Source organism: Castanea sativa, chromosome 5 (genome assembly GCF_040712315.1).
Source record: "Castanea sativa cultivar Marrone di Chiusa Pesio chromosome 5, ASM4071231v1".
Lineage (NCBI taxonomy): Eukaryota > Viridiplantae > Streptophyta > Magnoliopsida > Fagales > Fagaceae > Castanea > Castanea sativa.
Window position 1 is genome coordinate 53,274,948 of NC_134017.1, and position 19,488 is coordinate 53,294,435.

The 19,488-nt window shown below is 38.1% G+C and overlaps 1 protein-coding gene and 1 pseudogene across 1 annotated transcript; both read right to left on the bottom strand.

The window, feature by feature from the left end:
* Positions 1-816: 816 nt before the first annotated feature.
* On the bottom strand, positions 817-3,021 carry LOC142636280 (uncharacterized). The gene is made up of 3 exons (XM_075810442.1): positions 2,696-3,021; positions 2,494-2,561; positions 817-1,753 (listed from the first exon to the last, which is right to left on the bottom strand). Exons 1-3 carry the CDS (start codon positions 2,758-2,760, stop codon positions 960-962), a joined length of 927 nt encoding a protein of 308 aa, XP_075666557.1. The 5' UTR covers positions 2,761-3,021; the 3' UTR covers positions 817-959.
* Positions 3,022-6,357: 3,336 nt separating this feature from the next.
* On the bottom strand, positions 6,358-19,160 carry LOC142634398 (uncharacterized; annotated as a pseudogene).
* Between the last annotated feature and the right edge of the window lie 328 nt (positions 19,161-19,488).

Consider the following 19,488-nt stretch of genomic DNA (forward strand, 5'->3'; position numbering starts at 1 on the left):
AGTAGAGGCCTCCACTGGCACATCAATGGCTACTCTTAATATTATTTCTTTTATTACTATTATTTCAGTGATGATGTGATATTCTATTTTCAACATTGTCATTTGGAGGGTCAAGAATTTTGGATTTGGACTCTAGTCGTATTTGCAAGTGAGCATTGAGCAGGTGGTGACCAAACTTGGTTGCACATTCCTCTTAATTCTTTAGGACAGTTTCATATTCCAGATTTGTTACTTGAAAAATTAGTCATCATTATCAGATTCTAGCCAATAATGCAGCAAATGCAATTAGCATTGAATGCTTTGTCACCCTTCAGAAACTTTAAAAAAAAAAACCAAAAGAATTAATGTGTTCATCGATTTTTACATAAAACATTTTGGATTTTGTGTTTTTTTTTTTTTGGGTGAAAAAAAAAGTAATTTTACTTTGGTATTAGATTCAGGTGTTTATAAAGTAAGCACTAGCAGAGATGCAGACAAGCAGAAGGCCACTGTCACAGGTAGTGTGGGTTCTGCTGTTTTGAGAAATGATGAGCATCTACGTGAGAAAGAACACCACAAACAACTTTCAATCAATAATAGCTAGCGAAAGATAGTTCCAGGGGTCAACTTGGCAGATATGGAAATCTTAGGGAGTTAAAAGAAGGATTGAAACTCCAGAAGGTGTTTTGGCTACTGACACAAACCCCAGGGTGTGTTTTTACATTTAAGCCAATAATAAAAGAGCATACATAAAAAAAGAGTAAGCAATGTTGTTTAGGCATTGAAGAAACTCAGGTGCATGGATTATATGAATAATTATAATATTGGAGGATAATCTTACGAACTAAGTAAAACTATAATTACTAATTAAAAAAAAATAAAGTACCTATGATTACAGATTTGAACATTTGAAAAGCACAAGTTGCAGGGATATATGATACATTTAACTCACCTTAGTGCCGAAAGAAAACAATTACAACTTAACGCTTTTGCGCTTTCCTCCTTCTAGACTCTGCTTTCTGCCACTTCTTTCTTGAAACTAATTTGCTCTTCGGCTTCAGCTTTAACTCAGGTGAGAACTTGTAATTTTGATCTCTCATACGTGCTTGTATATCCTTAAAGAACTGCATATTTAATTTCTTAGGCCCTCCCTGTCTAAGCTCCGCGTACTCTGGTCCAGAAACAACCCTTTCAAATGCTCCAATTAGAATATCTATATCACTCATGACCTCCCACACATTGGAGTAACGCCCATCTGGACCTTTCTTCAATTTTTTCAAGGCATTTTCAACTGCAATTTTCCTAGCTTGCTTTCCTGGGGACAATTCTTCTGGTTCATTTTCAGCTTTCAATAATTCAGAGATTGTTCGATATTTAGGCATTTCCTCAAACTCAAACAATTTGTCTATGTACTTATCACTACTTTCATTTGGGTAGGCTTCTGTAGGAATATCGTCGTCGTCATCACCCTCACTACCAGTCCACAACGTCTTCTCCTCATCACTTCCAGACCATATACTTCTTAATTCATCACTGTCATCGGCATCAATTTGGTCAGAATGTTCCTTTGCCTGCTGTCTCACTCTCCGAATTTCTTCTTCAAGACAACTTTTAGGATCTTTTTCATCATCTCTTTCATCTTCACTCCCTGTCCACAGAGAAGTATCTTCATCCATCTCTTTCTTCCATGTTTTTCTGAAATCTTCATCACCCAGCTTCCCATTGCCAAAAAGATCGTAATGTTTGCGCCCACCTCGAGCATAAGCTCGCGATGCTGCAAAATATACAATATATTGTGGATGAATTTAGCATACCAGAGGAAAACAACAGCAGACAATGTGAAAACTAAATCCTTGTTGCAACCATGAGTTAGAACAAGAAAACTACAAGAACTCCTTCATATAAGTTGTCGGTCAAAAAAATATATGGCATCCATCTTATAACGAATCAGTTATTAGTAGAGAAGAATCATAAATTTGATCTAGTTGTTGATGACAATGACCTAAAGTCTGATCTTAACTGGTGGGGCATTAAGTTCCTAAATTCTTAAGAAATCAAAATTAAATGGCATATTAGCTTCTAAAGACATATCTTAATTATTGGTACTTACTTAAAAAGCAAAACAAAACTCTACACTTAAGAGTCTACTTATATTCTATAATGCTAACAAACCAAAACCCGATTACTCCAAGAGATATATCTATTTGAAGACCACCTCAGCAATTTAATCAGCCATTATAATTTTGTTTGCTCTGTAGAACCTCACAAAACCCCCCAAATAGAAGTCTTGAAATGGGTAACTTTCAAATAATCAAACCAATGTTCTTCTATAAGGACTTAGCACAAATACATAGACTACATGTCATAACATCACAAGCTTTCAGCCATGATTTTCACCAACAATCATAAACCTCTTAATGGGTTTTTCACACACAATGAAAATCATTCAAAAACAGCGACAATGGAAAACCCAGAAGCCGTGAAAAATAGAACTTTTAAAAGAGGAATAGTAACCTTGAAATGCCGGGAAAAACCCCAAATTAAAGGGATATCTTGAGGCACTTCCAGAAAGGATATATAATCTGAAAGAAAGAGACAAGTTGGGTTTCTCAGATTTTGTAAACAAAGATTATATATATATATATATATATGTGTGTGTGTGTGTGTGTGTGTGTGTGTACATACACATATATCTATGTAATTATCAGAATGAGACCTTGGAGAAACAGACGTATGCTGCAAATGGAAATGGAAAAGACGGGAACAGAGTCTGCGGGCCATCACTCACTTGCAGTGGCAAAGCTCAAGCCAGCCACCAGCCACCACCACCCACACAAAATATGATTTAAAAAAAAGTTAATTGGGTCCGGGCTTGGGTTTGAGAGTGAAGGAAGAGAAGAGGAGATGAGGAAGAAGAGAGAAAAGAGAGGAAGCAAGGGACAACTCACCGGGGCGGCGTGATCTGGGTTTGGTAAACGTTAAGGGTGGGTTGCAGTATGAACTCCGTACTCTTAAAGAGCAAACGCTTTTTGTACTTGCAACTGAGTTTTGAAATGTCAAATTTTCTTCTTAAGTTAATATCCGGTTGTGTTTTGTACTCCGTACTCACAAATTTACAGAAAATTAGTTTTGAAGCACGTGCAAGGCCGTGTAAATTACTGTTAGAGAATATTAATAACAAATAATATTATGATTCTTTCATATCATTTTTTAATTAAAAATTATTTTTTCTATATCATTTAGAATGAACACTAATAATTTAAATATTACAGTAGCTTGGTGTGCATGAGTGATTAATATTACAATTCCTACAACATCTAATAGTGAGTAAATAGAAGACCTCTAAGCTGAATTTAATCTAAAGATGCTATCATTGCCCTACTCAAACAATAAAATTCTAGAAAAGCCTCTTTGAGGGTACAATCCACACACCACACATGCTTCCAAAACTTCACTCTAATACCATTATCCACTTCATATTGTAGTAGTTCAGAAAAGTTCAACCAACCACTTTTAATAAATCTCCAATGGCTAACGCCATGCTCTCACATTTTTCGTGCACCAACCACCACAAACATTCCCATATGTTGCCTCAATAACCCTCCTCCATAATGTATCTATCTCTAAACCATACCTCCATAACCACTTGCCCAATAAGGCAAAGTTAAAACTCATCAATCGTCTAATACCTAGTCCCTTAACCTACATTGGCTTACAAACTTTAGCACATTTCACTAGGTGTAACTTAGAATCACCACTAATACTGCTCCAAAGAAAATCTCTCTATAATTTCTCCATACGATTGATAACCTTCCCAGGTATCGGAAGAATAGAAAGGAAATAAGTAGGTAAAGAGGAGAGAGTACTTTTAATAAAAGTAACCTTACCCCCCTTAGATAAATAAAGCATCTTCCAACCTGCTAGTCTTCATTCCATCTTCTCTAATATAGGATTCTAGATTGACACCTCATTGAATTTAGCGCTCAAAGGAAGTCCTAAATATTTCATAGGAAGGGAAGATTGCCTACAACCCAATAGCTCCACCAACACATCCAAATTATGTACTTCTCCAACTGGTACCAACTCTAATTTCCCTAAATTAATCCTTATACCTAAAACCTTCTCAAATCTAGTTAGAATCTTCCTCAAAGTAATTACCTAATTAGGGTTAGCATCACAAAAAATAGGAGTGTCATCCGCAAATAAAAGATGAGACACAATCATCAAAGTACTAGATGTAGAACCTACAAAGAAGCTCGAAAATTGTCCAGCAGCTATAGCCACATCCAACGTACGGCTTAAAGCCCCTATAACCACATCAAAGAGCAACAGAGATAGAGGATCCCCTTGCCTAATCCCCCTAGAGCTTCCAAAAAAATCTGAAGGACTCCCATTAATCAAAATGGAAAATTTAATAGTAAAAATGCAGCACATAATCCATTTTCTCCATTTTTCTAAAAACTCACAACGGGGCAACATATACATTAGAAAACCCCAATTCACATGATCATACACCTCCACATTCAACTTACATAACACCCCTGTAATCTCTGTCTTCAATCTACTATCAATACATTCAGAAGCAATTAACACGGAATCTAAAATTTGTCTACCTTTCACAAATGCATTATGTGAATTTAAAATAAGCCTATGTGTCTCCCTTCAGAATCGATTATTTGCCAGCACAAAACTCGGAGCACTTTGAAAATGATAAGGTTCTCACCAAGATCTCACCCTTTCCACAAAACCCTCATTCTTAAGCCTCATGTTTTCAAATCTAAACGGCCTCTTGCCCTTATGATGAAAGGATCCACCCTTTAATACAATCAGAAAGTGATTTGATAAAAGCCTAGACATTCTTCTCTAACAAATAATAGGAAACCTAGTCTCCCAATCTACAGAGAACAATAATCTGTCTAGCCTTGCGTTTGACTCAACTTCTCGAAAATTAGATTAGGTAAAACTTCCTCCTTCCAATGGGAAATCAATCAGACCTTGCTCATAAATGAAATCAGAGAACTCACGCATACCAATTATAGAAATAGTAGAACCAGCATGTTCAAAAGGAAATCTTACCACATTAAAGTCACCTCCCACACACTATGGAACATTCCACCAACTGCTCAAACCAAACAATTCATTCCATAAAAACCTTCTTTCACTCATTGAGTTAGGACCATATACTCCAGTAAATGCCCAAATGAATTGGTCAACCACATTTTTAAATTTACAAGACACCAAAAAGCATCCCATTGTTTCCTCTACTTTATCCACAACCCACGTGTCCCACATCAACAACATCCCTCCAGAAGTACCACAAGAACCTAAATATGACCAATCAACATATTGGCCACCCCATTAACTACGAATCACAACTCTGGTTATCAACTCCATTTTAGTTTCTTGAAGACAAACATTATCTGGCCTCTAATTCCTAATCAGATTTCGAATCCGAAGCCTTTTATCTTACTCATTTAACCCTATAACGTTCCAATAAATAATCTTCAAATTTATTGATGCACCACAATAGCCCGCTTAAATTTATTGATGCACCACAATTGCCCGCCCAAAAGTGAAATATCACAAAAGTGTTTATGACAATCGTGAGTATACTATATATATATATATATATATATATATATATATATATATATATATATATATATATATATATATATATCATCATCATATAATTTTATATCATATCGAACTGTCAAATCAAAACCAATTATTCACATGTTTTTTAACATCACCATTACATGAAAAGATAATTTAAAATATTTCGTTACATAACAAGTTAACAAGGAGTCCATTACTTTAGGATGAATCAATTGTTGAGTCTAATAGGACTAAATTTCAAATATCAAATCAAGAAAAATTAAGAAGAATCAAATTAATTTCTCAAAATTTTCATGACAATATATAATATCAAATCAAATTTCAAATTTCAAATTTAATAATTTAATAAAAAGTACGCACAAAATGTAAATATTTTGTTCACATATTGGCCCATATCAGCATTTATCGAAAATTGAGTGAAATGGACCTAAAACGAGTAGAATAGACTAGAATGGGGTAGGAATTTAGGTTGAGATGGAATTTGGTTGATTCTTACCGATTGATTAATTGGCACATAATTTTTTCACCAGAGTGGAATGAAATTGATAACTTTAATTTTATTTCATGTTCTCCACATGAAAAAAACTAAACAATACCATTAAATTACACGACTCTTGGTTAAGTTATATCTTTTACAATATTCCAATTTAGTAGCATGCATGCATACTTGTGTTACCCTAATATTATATTGTAAGATATTATACAAAATCAACTAATAAGCATTTAATATATTTTGTGTATATATAAAAAATCAACTAATAAGCATCATAAGATATCATGTTTTTATTCAATTTGAAATCTTAGCAAAAGATTTGACATACTTTCGGTCTATCTTCTAAAGTTGATGACAGCCTTATGATCCATACAAGCATGAACTTTTTATACAATCATTAATTTCTGTCACATATTTTAAGCCCTAAATGTTACATTTTTTGTAGCTGCTTCTACAAAATATGTATCTCATATGCTTGAATAAACCCTTCTAAGGTTCTCCTTTTGGTTTCTAGCAATTTCTTGAGACCATAATTTGTGCCAGCTTGAAACCTTTTCCCTGAATTCATAAAATCCGGTGCAGATACCTTCGATTGCAAATGTGATGAGTATGACAAGTGACAGCCTCAGATTCCTAGGCTATGATAATTCACGAATCCCCTTGTGTTTCAATTTCACCGCCAACTTGGCATCTTCGGTCTGCATTGCAATCAAGTACAAGTCACAATCACAATGAGGTAATATAAAGGCCTAGACGAATTTGGGCACGTTAGTGAACGTTTGGATAGCGTTTGTGTGTCCAGCGTTTTGCGCGTGGGTCCCGTGTACTGGTCACAGGACCCACAACCCTCTTTTTTCAGCAAAACATTCATTAAAAATGGGTCACACGGCACTATTCACACATTTAAGAATTATTTTGCTACAATGTTTCCAGTTTTCAGTAATAAGCGGTATTCAAACAGACCATTAATCCAAGGTAAATCTTACTCATGATCAATTGTTCATAAAATGCTCAAATTTAAACAAGTATATACTTCATGTTTAAGAATTAGTAGGGAAATAGTAATTCAAGAGTAATATAGAGCATATCGTACCTTGGTTCTCTTCTTGCAGGGGTCAGATGTGCAGATTCTGATAATGCAATCTGGAAATGTTGATCAAATTGTTATATGATGACACAATTCATGATTTTCTATTCCAATTAATAAAAGAGAATAAAATAAGATAGAATGGATAAGGAAGAAAATTATGTCCTACTATTCTGCAGTAATTTCCAAACCCTTAGCAGAAAGAATAGAAATATGACCTTAGGAACTGGTTTTGGATTTGGAGCCTTGTGAATGGTGAACAAGGTAGATGATGAATATTTTGGATCTTTTCCAAGCCCAGCATTACTTTTCTCGTCTCCCTGCACACATACAAAATGCAAGCATGATCTGTGCATCCAACACTGAAAATTCCTCTATATATAACAAACAGAAGAATGCTCATTACCAGAATGCATGCCTCTTCAAACTAAACATAACAAAAACATAGTTTCATAAATCAGTCATGTCTTAGGCATTAAGCTTATAGATTTACAATTAAACTCAAGTATTATTAAACAATATGATCGAACCTCGTCAATCATAAAATACATTTCATCATCCAAGCCATAAATCTCTTCAAGTAACAAGCCTAAAATTCTAGCAAGAACCAGCACAACTTTTCATTGTCATTGTATTGATGTCTTGGTAGGCCATATTTGTGATCCAGGTGATGGAGGTGTAACATACTGTCAGTAATACCAAATCTCTAACTAAATCAGTAAAGATGGATAAGAAATTAACTTACCCATCTTCTCCAAATTGGAGATCCTATAATAGGTAGTAGCCTAGAAATGATTAGAGATGTCATGAATCTATAATTAAAATGATGCTTCATGAATTAATTTTGTAAATGCAATCCTTACAACCAAAGTTCTCTATGATCCTAAGATTTCTATTGTATGCAAGATCTTTTGACCATTTCAATGTGTTCAAGCTAACGGAAGCTGAGATTAGGATAATTCTAAGTCATATAGTCCAAGCTTCCTAGAGGAACCTAGGTCAAACAATCACGTCTTTAAAATGCAGAAACCGACACACACAAATGTACACATGCTTAACTAAATCATATCCAGTAGGAATTACCTTTTTCTGCAGTCCTTTGACATTACTATTTCTCTCAGCTTCAACTCCATAATTTTGATTTACATTATTTTGAGCACGAAGGTGGTGCGGACACGAGATATAGGCCCCCAATTATACACACATATGGGAGGAAGAACAAAAAGAAGACGGCCCAACCTGTGGCCTTATGGATGGAGCCTATTAGTTATTGGGCTTAAGATTAAGCAAGCCCGAACATTTAATAATTAGGGTTTTGTGTTGTTAGGGTTTTATGTTGTAACTATTTAAACACTTTTTTGATTATTGTAACACAGCTTTTGGAGAAATATAAAAAAAAAACATTTGCTTTCTTTTTACACTGGTGCCGACTCCAGTCCCTTAGGTGCTGACTCCTAGGGTTTGTCCTATCATTTTTTTCTGCCCTATTATTATATTGTGGTTGTCCTACGTCAGTTTGGTATCAGAGCAGATTTCCGATCCATTCAACACCACCGTAGCCAACCACATCAAAGCAAAGCCATCAAAAACAAAAAAGAATGACAGTACCTTTCAAGTTTTTGCCCCATGAGATTTTAAACAAGCCCAAGCCAGTCCCTGCAATCCGTGTATTCCCCCAAGCCCCACATGAGTTTCTCACCCCCAAACCAACAGAGAAGCCAGCGGCGCCTCCCCAGCCGGTGACCACCATCTCGTGCCCGCACCAACTCTAATCTCAGAACCCACAGCCCACAAAAAAAAAAAAAAAAGGAACCCACGAAAGACCCAGCCACCAACACCCACAAAATCAAAAAAAAAAAAAAGGAAAGGAGAAGCTGAGACCCACGGACCCAGCACTACACCCATTGCCGCGAAGCCCAACCACCATCACCGCCCAAAACCAAACAGCCACCCGCCGCCGAACCCATTATCACCCTCAACCACCGCCACTAAAGGCGTCGACCACCGCCGCTGAGGACGCCGACACACTCCGATGCCAAGACCCGAGACAGCAGCCGCCACTCCACGATTCGAGCTGCCGCTGTCTTCCTCGTCTTTGCGCCGCCACAGTCGCCGGTCCCTAGCGCCGCGAGCCCACTGCAGAGCAATATTTTCTTCTGGAGATTCTGCTCTCTTTTAGTTTCTGTGGTTTTTCTTCTTTTCTTTTCAGTATGTGGCTTGAGTTCTTTAGAGTCTGTCGTTTTGAGTTATTTTAAAGACTGTAGTGTTCCAAGTTCATAGCACAGTGTAATTTTATTTTGAAAAAAAAAAAAAAAAGGTACTGTTTCTGTGACCAAAAAAAAAAAACTGTTGCTTATTTTATTGTATTTCAAAAAAAAAAAAAAAGTAGAAGAAGAAGAAGAAAGACTATTGCTGTGACAGCCCATTGCTTGTATTGGGCTTTAATTGTTCTCACAGGTTCCTCAGTCCAAGTCAACTCGCTACTTGAAGAGCAGGCCATGGCTGCCTAATGCAATACGTGGAGCCACTGACTAGGGTACAACTCTGACTCTATATTTTTGGTGGATTCAATTTTATCTCATTAAAAAATATTATCTTTATATTTTTTATGTGCATATCCCACCATACTCCATTATCCTATCCAATTTGTGCTCAGATTAATCATTTTACTGTTTGTGCCCTCTTTTAGTACCCACTCTAAAGTTCCAAAAAAAAAAAAAAAAAACCAATTTCTGTGAAATCCCTGATTCTTATTATTAATTGTGGAGCCTCTTGGAATTTGACGTTTATTTGGGCTATCTTTTAATATTGTGAACACTGTCACTATTTGTCTGCAATTCCTTCATTTGATTCATCGATCTAATCTCTACATGCACTCTTGTTTGACCTTTAATTTTACATTGAGAATTGATTACTTGAATTTTTGGGAATCTCAACTGCATTCATAATTATTGTGTTGCATGCATCTACGTAGTGGTCGCGTCATGTCAAACCCTGAACATTAATCCACTTCTGAATCTAGGCCCTCTTTAGAGCAAACCATAGGAGATCTAGCTAAGAGTGTCCGTGATTTGCTGGATAGGGTAGAGCGAATTGAAACATCTCAAAGAGAGACCACTAACCATGAAGGAAATAACATGCATGGGCAAAATAATAATGGTCACTTTAATAGGGCTCCGCACTTTGAACATGATCACTATAATCACTATGGTCCTAGGGATTATGATGATAGGATGTCTAAGGAAAGGATAGAAGCACCCACCTTTGATGGCTGCCTAGACCCATGGGTTTTTACTGATTGGTTATGTCAAATGGAGAAATTCTTTGACTATTACCATTGGGCTGAGAATAGGAAGGTGAGGTATGCTAGGATGAAGTTAATTGGGAGAGCTGATCTTTTCTGGGAGGACCTTGAGGAAAACCTTAGGCGACGACGTGAGCCCCCCATTATTGATTGGATGGAGATGAAGGACGCCCTCTCGAGGAATTATCTTCCTCCAACTTATAGGAGCTCCCTCCTTGAGGAATGGGATCGCCTAAGACAAGGCACTGCTCCTGTGACCGAATACATAAAGAAATTCAAGGAATTCCAGAGGCGAATTCGAATCGTTGAGGAAGAGGTTGTCACACTCAATAGGTTCAAGAAAGGTTTAAATGCTAACCTACTAGGCGAGATTATCACCCGAGGAGTCACCACCTTAAGAGAAGCCTATGACCTTGCTATGAATTGTGAGTTAGCATCCAAATCTATCTTTTGGCGACGTTCTGAGCCTCGAAGCATTCCTCCCAACCCTCAACTTTTTGGTAGCAAACCTAAACTTACCTTACCCCCTAAGGTCAACCCCAATAGCACCCCGATACAAAAAGAGGACAAGGGAAAAGGTGTGATCAATGAGCCCTCAAGATTAGGCTCTCGCCTCCAATGCTTCAGATGCAATGGGATTGGGCATGTTGCAGCTAGATGTCCCTCTAGAACCCTTGTCATTCAAGAGGATGATGAAAAGGTAGAAGATGTTGAAGAGCTAGTGTATGACCCAAATGCTGAAGAAGGCCAAGATGTTGAGGCCGAATGGGAAGATGATCCCAGTTACCTCACGTGCATTAGAGCCATCTCTCCTCAGGTTGACGATTCCAAGGCTATTTTTGGTGTCCCTAGAGTGAATGTGGTAAGGTGTGCTTTGACAGAACAAAGGGAAACTGATGATTGGCGAAGAAGTGCCATCTTCCAGACTTACACTAAGTGTGGAGATAAAACGTGCAAGGTTATTATAGATAGTGGGAGTTGCATTAATGCGGTGTCCTCTAACGTTGTTTCCCGCCTAGGCTTGAAATTGATCCCACACCCTAACCCATATAAAGTTTCTTGGGTGGATACTTCCTCTATAGCCATAAAAGAAAGATGTGTTGTCCCACTTCAATTCCTCACCTACGAGGCAGAAATATGGTGTGACGTAATTCCCATGGATGTAGGGCACATTATCTTAGGTAGACCTTGGCTTTATGATTTGGATGTCACCCTTCATGGGCGATCCAATTCTTGCTCATTTATGTTTGGAGGCAAGAAGATTGTGCTTAATCCTTTGAAACCCAAGCCAATCGACATGAGCAAGAAGCCAGAAGTACCGAAGGCGAAAGGTCTGAACATCATAAGCCCAAAGGCGTTTGAGAGGGTAGCAGTTCAGGAATCCATTGTGTTTGTCTTGGTTGCTAGGGAACTTCATGGAGAGACCTGTGAGGAGCAACCTAGAGAAGTGAGGTCCGTGCTCCAGGAATTTAAGGATGTTTTCCCTGAGGAACTCCCCGATCAATTACCGCCTATGCGTGATATCCAAAACGCCATAGATTTTGTGCCCGGAGCGACCCTGCCTAACTTGCCCCATTATAGGATGAGCCCTGTTGAACATGCCGAGTTGCAAAGACAAGTAGAAGAACTACTTAGGAAGGGTTTTGTTCGTGAGAGCATGAGCCCTTGTGCAGTCCCTGCACTCTTAACTCCAAAGAAAGATGGGACTTGGAGGATGTGTGTTGATAGTCGTGCCATCAACAAGATCACTGTGAAGTATCGTTTTCCTATCCCTCGGTTGGATGACATGTTGGATATGATGGCTGGAGCAACGATTTTCTCCAAGATAGACTTGAAAAGTGGCTATCATCAAATTAGGGTTCGTCCTGGCGATGAGTGGAAAACTGCCTTCAAGACAAAAGATGGTTTATATGAGTGGATGGTTATGCCTTTTGGATTGTCCAATGCTCCTAGTACCTTTATGAGAGTGATGACTCAAGTGCTCAAGCCTTTTATGGGAAAATTCCTGGTTGTGTACTTTGATGATATCCTCATTTATAGTAAGTCTAGGGAGCAACACTTAGACCACCTAACTCAAGTTTGCACAACCCTTAGGAAGGAGAGTTTATATGGTAACCTCAAGAAGTGCTCTTTCTTTACAGATAAAGTTGTCTTCCTAGGTTTCATAGTGTCATCTGAAGGAGTTTCTGCCGACCCCCAGAAAGTTCAAGCAATTATGGATTGACCCGAGCCCAAAACTATACATGAGGTTCGAAGCTTTCATGGGCTCGCTTCCTTTTATCGCCGATTCATCAAAGGATTTAGTACCATTATGTCTCCCATCACTGACTGCTTAAAACATGGGGAGTTTACTTGGACAAAGGCTGCTACTAAGGCCTTCAAGGAGGTGAAACAGAAGATGACTGAGGCACCTGTCATGCGTCTCCCTGATTTCACCAAACCTTTTGAAGTGGAATGTGATGCCTCAGGTATTGGCATAGGGGGAGTCCTTAGTCAAGAGCGTCACCCAATTGCCTATTTCAGTGAAAAGTTGAATGATGCTAAGCAGAAGTACTCCACGTATGACAAAGAATTTTATGCCATTGTACGAGCCCTTTGGCATTGGTGTCATTACTTGTTGTCTCGAGAGTTTATTATCTACTCTGATCATGAAGCTTTGCGTTATCTCAATTCCCAAAAGAAGCTAAATTTTAGGCACGGTAGTTGGGTTGAATTTCTGCAACGCTACTACTTTGTGGTGAAACATAGAGCGGGAGTTGAGAATAAGGCTGCTGATGCACTGAGTCGAAGAGTATCTTTGCTATCAGTCATGAGTGTTAAGGTCACTGGGTTTGAACGACTTAAGGATGACTATCAATCATGCCAAGATTTTGGGGAGCTCTACACTAGCCTAAGTAATGCTTCACATCCCGTCTTGGATGATTATACCCTTCAAGATGGTTACTTGTTCAAAGCCAACAAGTTGTGTATCCCTCGGTCGTCAGTGAGAGATTTTCTAGTTTGGGAGATACATGCAGGAGGCCTTGCATGTCATTTTGGCCGAGATAAGACAATTGAGGAAGTGGAACGTCAATTCTATTGGCCTGGTCTTAAGAGGGGCATTGCTAAGATAGTTGGTCAGTGTCGTACATGTCAACTAGCCAAACATCGCAAGCAAAACACTGGTCTGTACACGCCTTTACTCGTGCGTATCGCCCGTGGCAGACGTGAGTATGGACTTTGTGCTAGGTTTGCCCCGCACCTTTAGGAAGCATGATTCTATCCTAGTAGTTGTTGATCGCTTCTCTAAGATGGCTCATTTCCTACCATGTTCTAAGACTTCTGACGCTTCTAAAATTGCAAAGCTTTACTTTGATGAGATTGTCAAGCTTTATGGTCTCCCCAAAACCATAGTGTCAGATAGGGATGTTCGATTCATGAGTTATTTTTGGAAGACCTTGTGGCATTTAGTAGGCACCAAATTGAAATTTTCCACGGCATTTCATCCTCAAACTGATGGTCAAACTGAGGTGGTTAATCGTAGCCTAGGAAACCTCCTTTGGTGTCTAGTGGGTGAAGCCAATCGGAATTGGGATTCAATTCTTCCTATAACCCAACTTGCATATAATAGCTCTGTCAATAGGTCTATAGGCATTAGTCCTTTTGAGGTTGTGCATGGATATACACCTAGGAAGCCCTTAGATCTTTTGCCCATGTCCCCACATGTTAGGATTTCTGAATCTGCTGAGGCATTCGCACGACATGTTCATGATTTGCATACTGAGATTCACAAAAAAATTCAGGTAAGTAATTCTCAATATAAAATTCATGCTGATACTCATCGGCGTCATGCAGAGTTTCAGGTAGGAGATTATGTCATGATTCGGATTCGACCAGAACGGTTTCCCTCTGGGACCGTTAAGAAATTGCAGGCTCGTAGTGCCGGTCCGTTCAAGGTATTGAAACGAATGGGCCCAAATGCATATGTCATTGCCCTCCCTCATGATTACGGTATTAGCTCCTCCTTTAATATTGAGGATCTAGTTGCTTATAAAAGCCCTACAGCTATTCCTGATACTCCTTTTGATGAGCCTTTACTTAATCCTATTGATGCCCCTATGCCTACCCCTTTACCCTTAAATTTGCCCTATGCACATAAAGAATCTATTGATGCTATTTTAGATGAGCAAATTGTTTCTACCAGGGATGGAGGAGTTCACCGTTTCCTAGTTCGGTGGCGCGGGCGACCAGATTCCGATTGCACATGGATTACTAGAGATGAGCTACAGCGACTGGATCCTGACTTACTGGAGTACTATCAGAGCTCTTCATCTTTCCACTCGACGGGGTCGAGTTCCTCTCACCCGGGGGGAGTTGGTGCGGACACGAGATATAGGCCCCCAATTATACACACATATGGGAGGAAGAACAAAAAGAAGACGGCCCATCCTGTAGCCTTATGGATGGAGCCTATTAGTTATTGGGCTTAAGATTAAGCAAGCCCGAACATTTAATAATTAGGGTTTTGTGTTGTTAGGGTTTTATGTTGTAGCTATTTAAACACTTTTTTGATTATTGTAACACAGCTTTTGGAGAAATATAAAAAAAACGTTTGCTTTCTTTTTACACTGGTGCCGACTCCAGTCCCTTAGGTGCTGACTCCTAGGGTTTGTCCTATCATTTTTTTCTGCCCTATTATTATATTGTGGTTGTCCTACGTCAGAAGGTTCATAGAACTTTTGTATTTCCAAACCATTAGAATATCACACAAGCAAAGAAAAATCAGAAAAAAGAAAGAAAAAAAAAATTGGTGGTGACAGTATCTGAGGAAAACACATGTAAATGGATATAGCACATTACATTATTTTCGGTCTCTGGTTCTCAGATACTCTGCCATTGGCTCTAATTTGGCAGCCACTAGGCTCTAAAGGCTTTCTACCAACTCCATCACAGCTCCTAAAAATGAACAAACAATTCAGATTAGCGAGGGAGTGAGGGGAGAGAGAGGGGTTTTGGGGGAAGGGGGTTGTTGAGAGAGAGAGAGAGAGAGAAGTATTCTGATTGGTGAAACCAGACCTCCTGTTATCCAGAGCTTTCTTTCTCAAACCACCAGTAACAGAAGCCTCCGTTGTAGTGCTCTGCATATATAGTTACACGTAACCAGAAAGAAAAGCCATCAGCAGAGGAACTAAAATTCAATATGAATACAACCTTGATAGTCTACCTGGGTGGATTGTTCATGGAGTGGCAACTTCGTTGGTAACTTGTCTACCGACCTTTTGGAAGTTGAAATTGCCTTGACCTGACTAACTATACTAATGGGTGAAGATGTCACTGGGCTAGCCCTCACCAATGAAGTGCACAGAACAGTGGCATTGGGGTGTATTTCCGTATTTTGTCTATTTGAGTAAACATTGTTGGAACTAATGTCTTTTGCAATCTTAGGTGTACTTTTGCTTGAAACAAGACCGTTATCTTTCTTGCCAGCAATTTTATCATTAATAGACACTTTCGGCTTCTCAGATAGCTTAATGGCACCTTTGGTAATTCTGTAGTCCAAATGTGTTCTGTTTTCAGCAGAAGCAACTGTCACCTGGTAGAACAACTTAAAACTGAGTAACAGAAAATCACCTATCTATTGCGCATTAGCAAACTTTAGCAACTAACCACAAGTGCAGTCAAAATATAAATGGGACCATAACTTGATACAGCAAGAGAGTTCCAATTAACAAGACAATGCATACAGCAGTATAACAGCTATTTAGTAATCAGGTCTAAACACACTTTTTGGCAGAGTTTCACCTTGACTACGAGGCTGTCAAAATCTTCTTCTTACAGTATTTTAATATTTTTTCTTACTTTTCAATCTCCTATATAAAAATGGAACCGAAAAATAGGAGACCCTCATTTTATGGATCAGCAAACATGAGAACCACTTTGTAATACATAAAAAAAATTTGTTGGCCTCTAAAGTCAGTGTTAATAAGTTATGCCACCCTGAGCTCTATAGATTAATTCAGCAAACTATCCACTTGAAAGGATTATTAGCAAATAGTCCTCAAGCAAAGTGAGAATCTTTTCACAGATTTTTATAACATCGGTTAAGGGGAAATGAGACACAAGTTAGAAATCCAACATTTTACCTTAGCATTTAGACTGAATGATTGTTTCTTTTGCTTGTTGGCATCATGCTTGGCTCTGTCAGAGACAGAGCAGTCATGCTGGGCAGTTTCTGAGCTCTTACTGACTGATGAAGTGGAGGAAGCCTCTTTTACAAAATGTTGGAGTTCAATGGCAGATAAGGACACACTGGTTTCATCTGTCAGGCTAGTTTTGTCATTGTCATTACCACAGCAACCTAATTCTTCTTTGGTAGCATCTTTTGAACTATCCAGAATGCCTCTAGTTGCATCATTCTCTAAGACCTGTCTTTCACTGACATTGATAGGCTTTTTTTCCTCTTTCATGAAGTCAGCATTGACAGCATTTTCCACTTGTGTAATGGTGCTCATTGCCTCCAGGCAAGAGTCAGGCTGTGTTGTCTGTTGCTGTTCTGCTTGTAATGCCTTCATAGCTCTAACTTTTTTGTAATATTCTTCAAAGTATGCCTTCTTTTTAGCAACAAATCCAGGGGCCTTAAACTTCTCCAGCTCCTCCTGACGTCTGTTGTGGGAGAACACTGACCGCTTTTCCCATGCAAGTGAATCGACAGCAAATCTTCCAAAAGATATTGAACCATGATCCAGAATGTCCGAGATGGAAACAACCTGCTTCCCAAGTAAAATTTAGATATAATAACAAAGCCATACAGCAGAAATGTTAACAAAGAACCCAGTAAAGCATAAGAAAACCATCTTAGCACATTTAATTTCAAGATTTAGGACCATCCAAAATTCCCCACTCGAGCCTTTGGACTCAAAAAGGCTGGAGAAAAAGAAAAGTGGGAAAAAGAAGAAGAATCTGTGTAAATGTCAAATACAAAAGTCAATTGAACTATATCTAGATCACAACAATTATAACGCTCCAATTGTTTTGATTTTCATTTTCCTCAGATAATTTGGAAACCAAGTAGACTCTTGAAGAGTAGAAAATTGCTATAGTTCTTACAAATTTTGCTTACCAATAAGTCAAAGCCCACAACCAATTTCACAACTGCTAAGGTCGCAGTTCATGAATGGTATGCAGTAAAAGTGATGTTAGTGGGGGTCCTGTGCGAAAATGACATATTCCAAATCACAATCTACCACCTCAACAAGAAAGTGAAATTTGTTATGCCTGCAGCATTGTTATATTCTTACAGGCTACATCTGAGTTACTAACTGACATGGCTGCTACGTTGTCATGCCCTGTGCATCACACGATCCTACATTCCACAAATTAATTTGTACCACCATACAAAAGCCACTGCAGTCTGCAACAAAATTGTAATAAACTTTGTTTCACCCTTACTGTTACTCTAAAGTATATTTAGATGTCCATGTAAAATAATATCAATCTATTTTCACAAAACATTTAGAAAAACTCATTTCTCAAGCTTTAAAATTTCTACAAAAACAGAATAGCCTCACATCAGAACAATATACTCGCTAATAACATTTCGAAATATTAGAAAACTTAACCAAGTCAACCAATTCTTCAAAAAAAATTTGTGAAAGTTTTGATTTTTGTTCTTCAAATATTAAAAAGGTAATAATTTCATCCTTCCTTCTATTTTTTGTTAAAGCTATTCCAAGTCACATTTGCTTTTTAGGAAAAGGATCCTTTCCATTAGAAAAAAATGTAGTTCATGTTTCAATTATACATCACAAATCTAAAGGTGTACAACTTCATTTGAAATCAGAACCTTGAAATGGTCTCCATTTCTAGAAACAGAGAAGAGATCATGTTCTAGCTTTTTAATGTACAATGTCAACCATTTATGCGTATTACACCTCCTTCTCACATGTGATATCCACCATTTATCTGAGAGGAAGGTGCAGAACACTATGTTCATTGCTTCTCAGTCAAATCAAATTGCAGCTGTTTAACTTTAAAGTATGAAATCCAAATTTGACCAAATTTTAAGCCTTTCCAAAACTACTTCAAATAGTATAAACAGCTTAATCGAATACTTCACCAATCATTCATATATTTATTTCAACATCACAAAAAAAGCAACTCTACCTTTGACCTTAATCACTTTACCTTTTATTCAATCAATAATTCACCAACAACCAAAAAACAAAAGACAGCTATTGAAAGAGTGATTTTAGAGTGTACCTAAGCTTGTTGGCCCTCTGATGGTACCTCAGTTTGTGACCATTCATTGCCACAACAGCTATGATGATAATGATGATCCATTTCAGTTGCCATTTCCCAATTACTCTCTACACTCAAACTACTCTAACAAAACCCCCTGTCCAATAATAACCACCAAAACGAAAATTTAGACTAAAAAAAAAAAACATGCGTCCAAAATATTTTCTAGATTGTATCTTACTACAATAAACTTCAACTGTTTCATGAATTTGCAAAGAGTACTCACAGTCACAGATAGAGATTCCAAGGTCTTTTAACAGTTGAAAAGTTAGTTACTTCAAACTCATAGTCTTTTAAGGATGTGTTTGGCCGTTTATTTTGGGGTTTTGGTTTTGGGGGTTACAGTTACCAGATTGTGGTGTTTTGGTTTGTGAGAACCGAGAAGTGAGCAAAATGGAGACAAAGAAAGAGTGTGCAACCAAACTTTTTCTTAAGGTAGTGAAGTGACGTGGCTATGGTGCGGTTACTCACAACCGCTATTTTTTGCATCTGGGTCCTACTGCCGCCACGTTGCACAGTTGATTTTGTGAAAGATTTAGGTCCAGTGGTTGTTTGTAATATCTGGGATTTTAATGAATGAGTGACATGTGTGTGGTTACTATTGGTTGGTGGGTCCCGGCTGCAATATGAGTATATGGGTGTGGTTCTGCTGAATAAGAAAGTTTTGTTTATTTGGTTGCCTTATTTTTTCTCTCTTTAGATGAGAATCTTTATTTGTTTATTAATTTA

Coding starts and splice junctions, on each gene's coding strand:
- LOC142636280 (XM_075810442.1), bottom strand. CDS start 2,760: ATGGCCCGCAGACTCTGTTCCCGTCTTTTCCATTTCCATTTGCAGCAT. Junction 2,562..2,695: donor CATACGTCTGTTTCTCCAAG/GTCTCATTCTGA, acceptor TCTTTCTTTCAG/ATTATATATCCTTTCTGGAA. Junction 1,754..2,493: donor GTTTTTCCCGGCATTTCAAG/GTTACTATTCCT, acceptor TATATTTTGCAG/CATCGCGAGCTTATGCTCGA.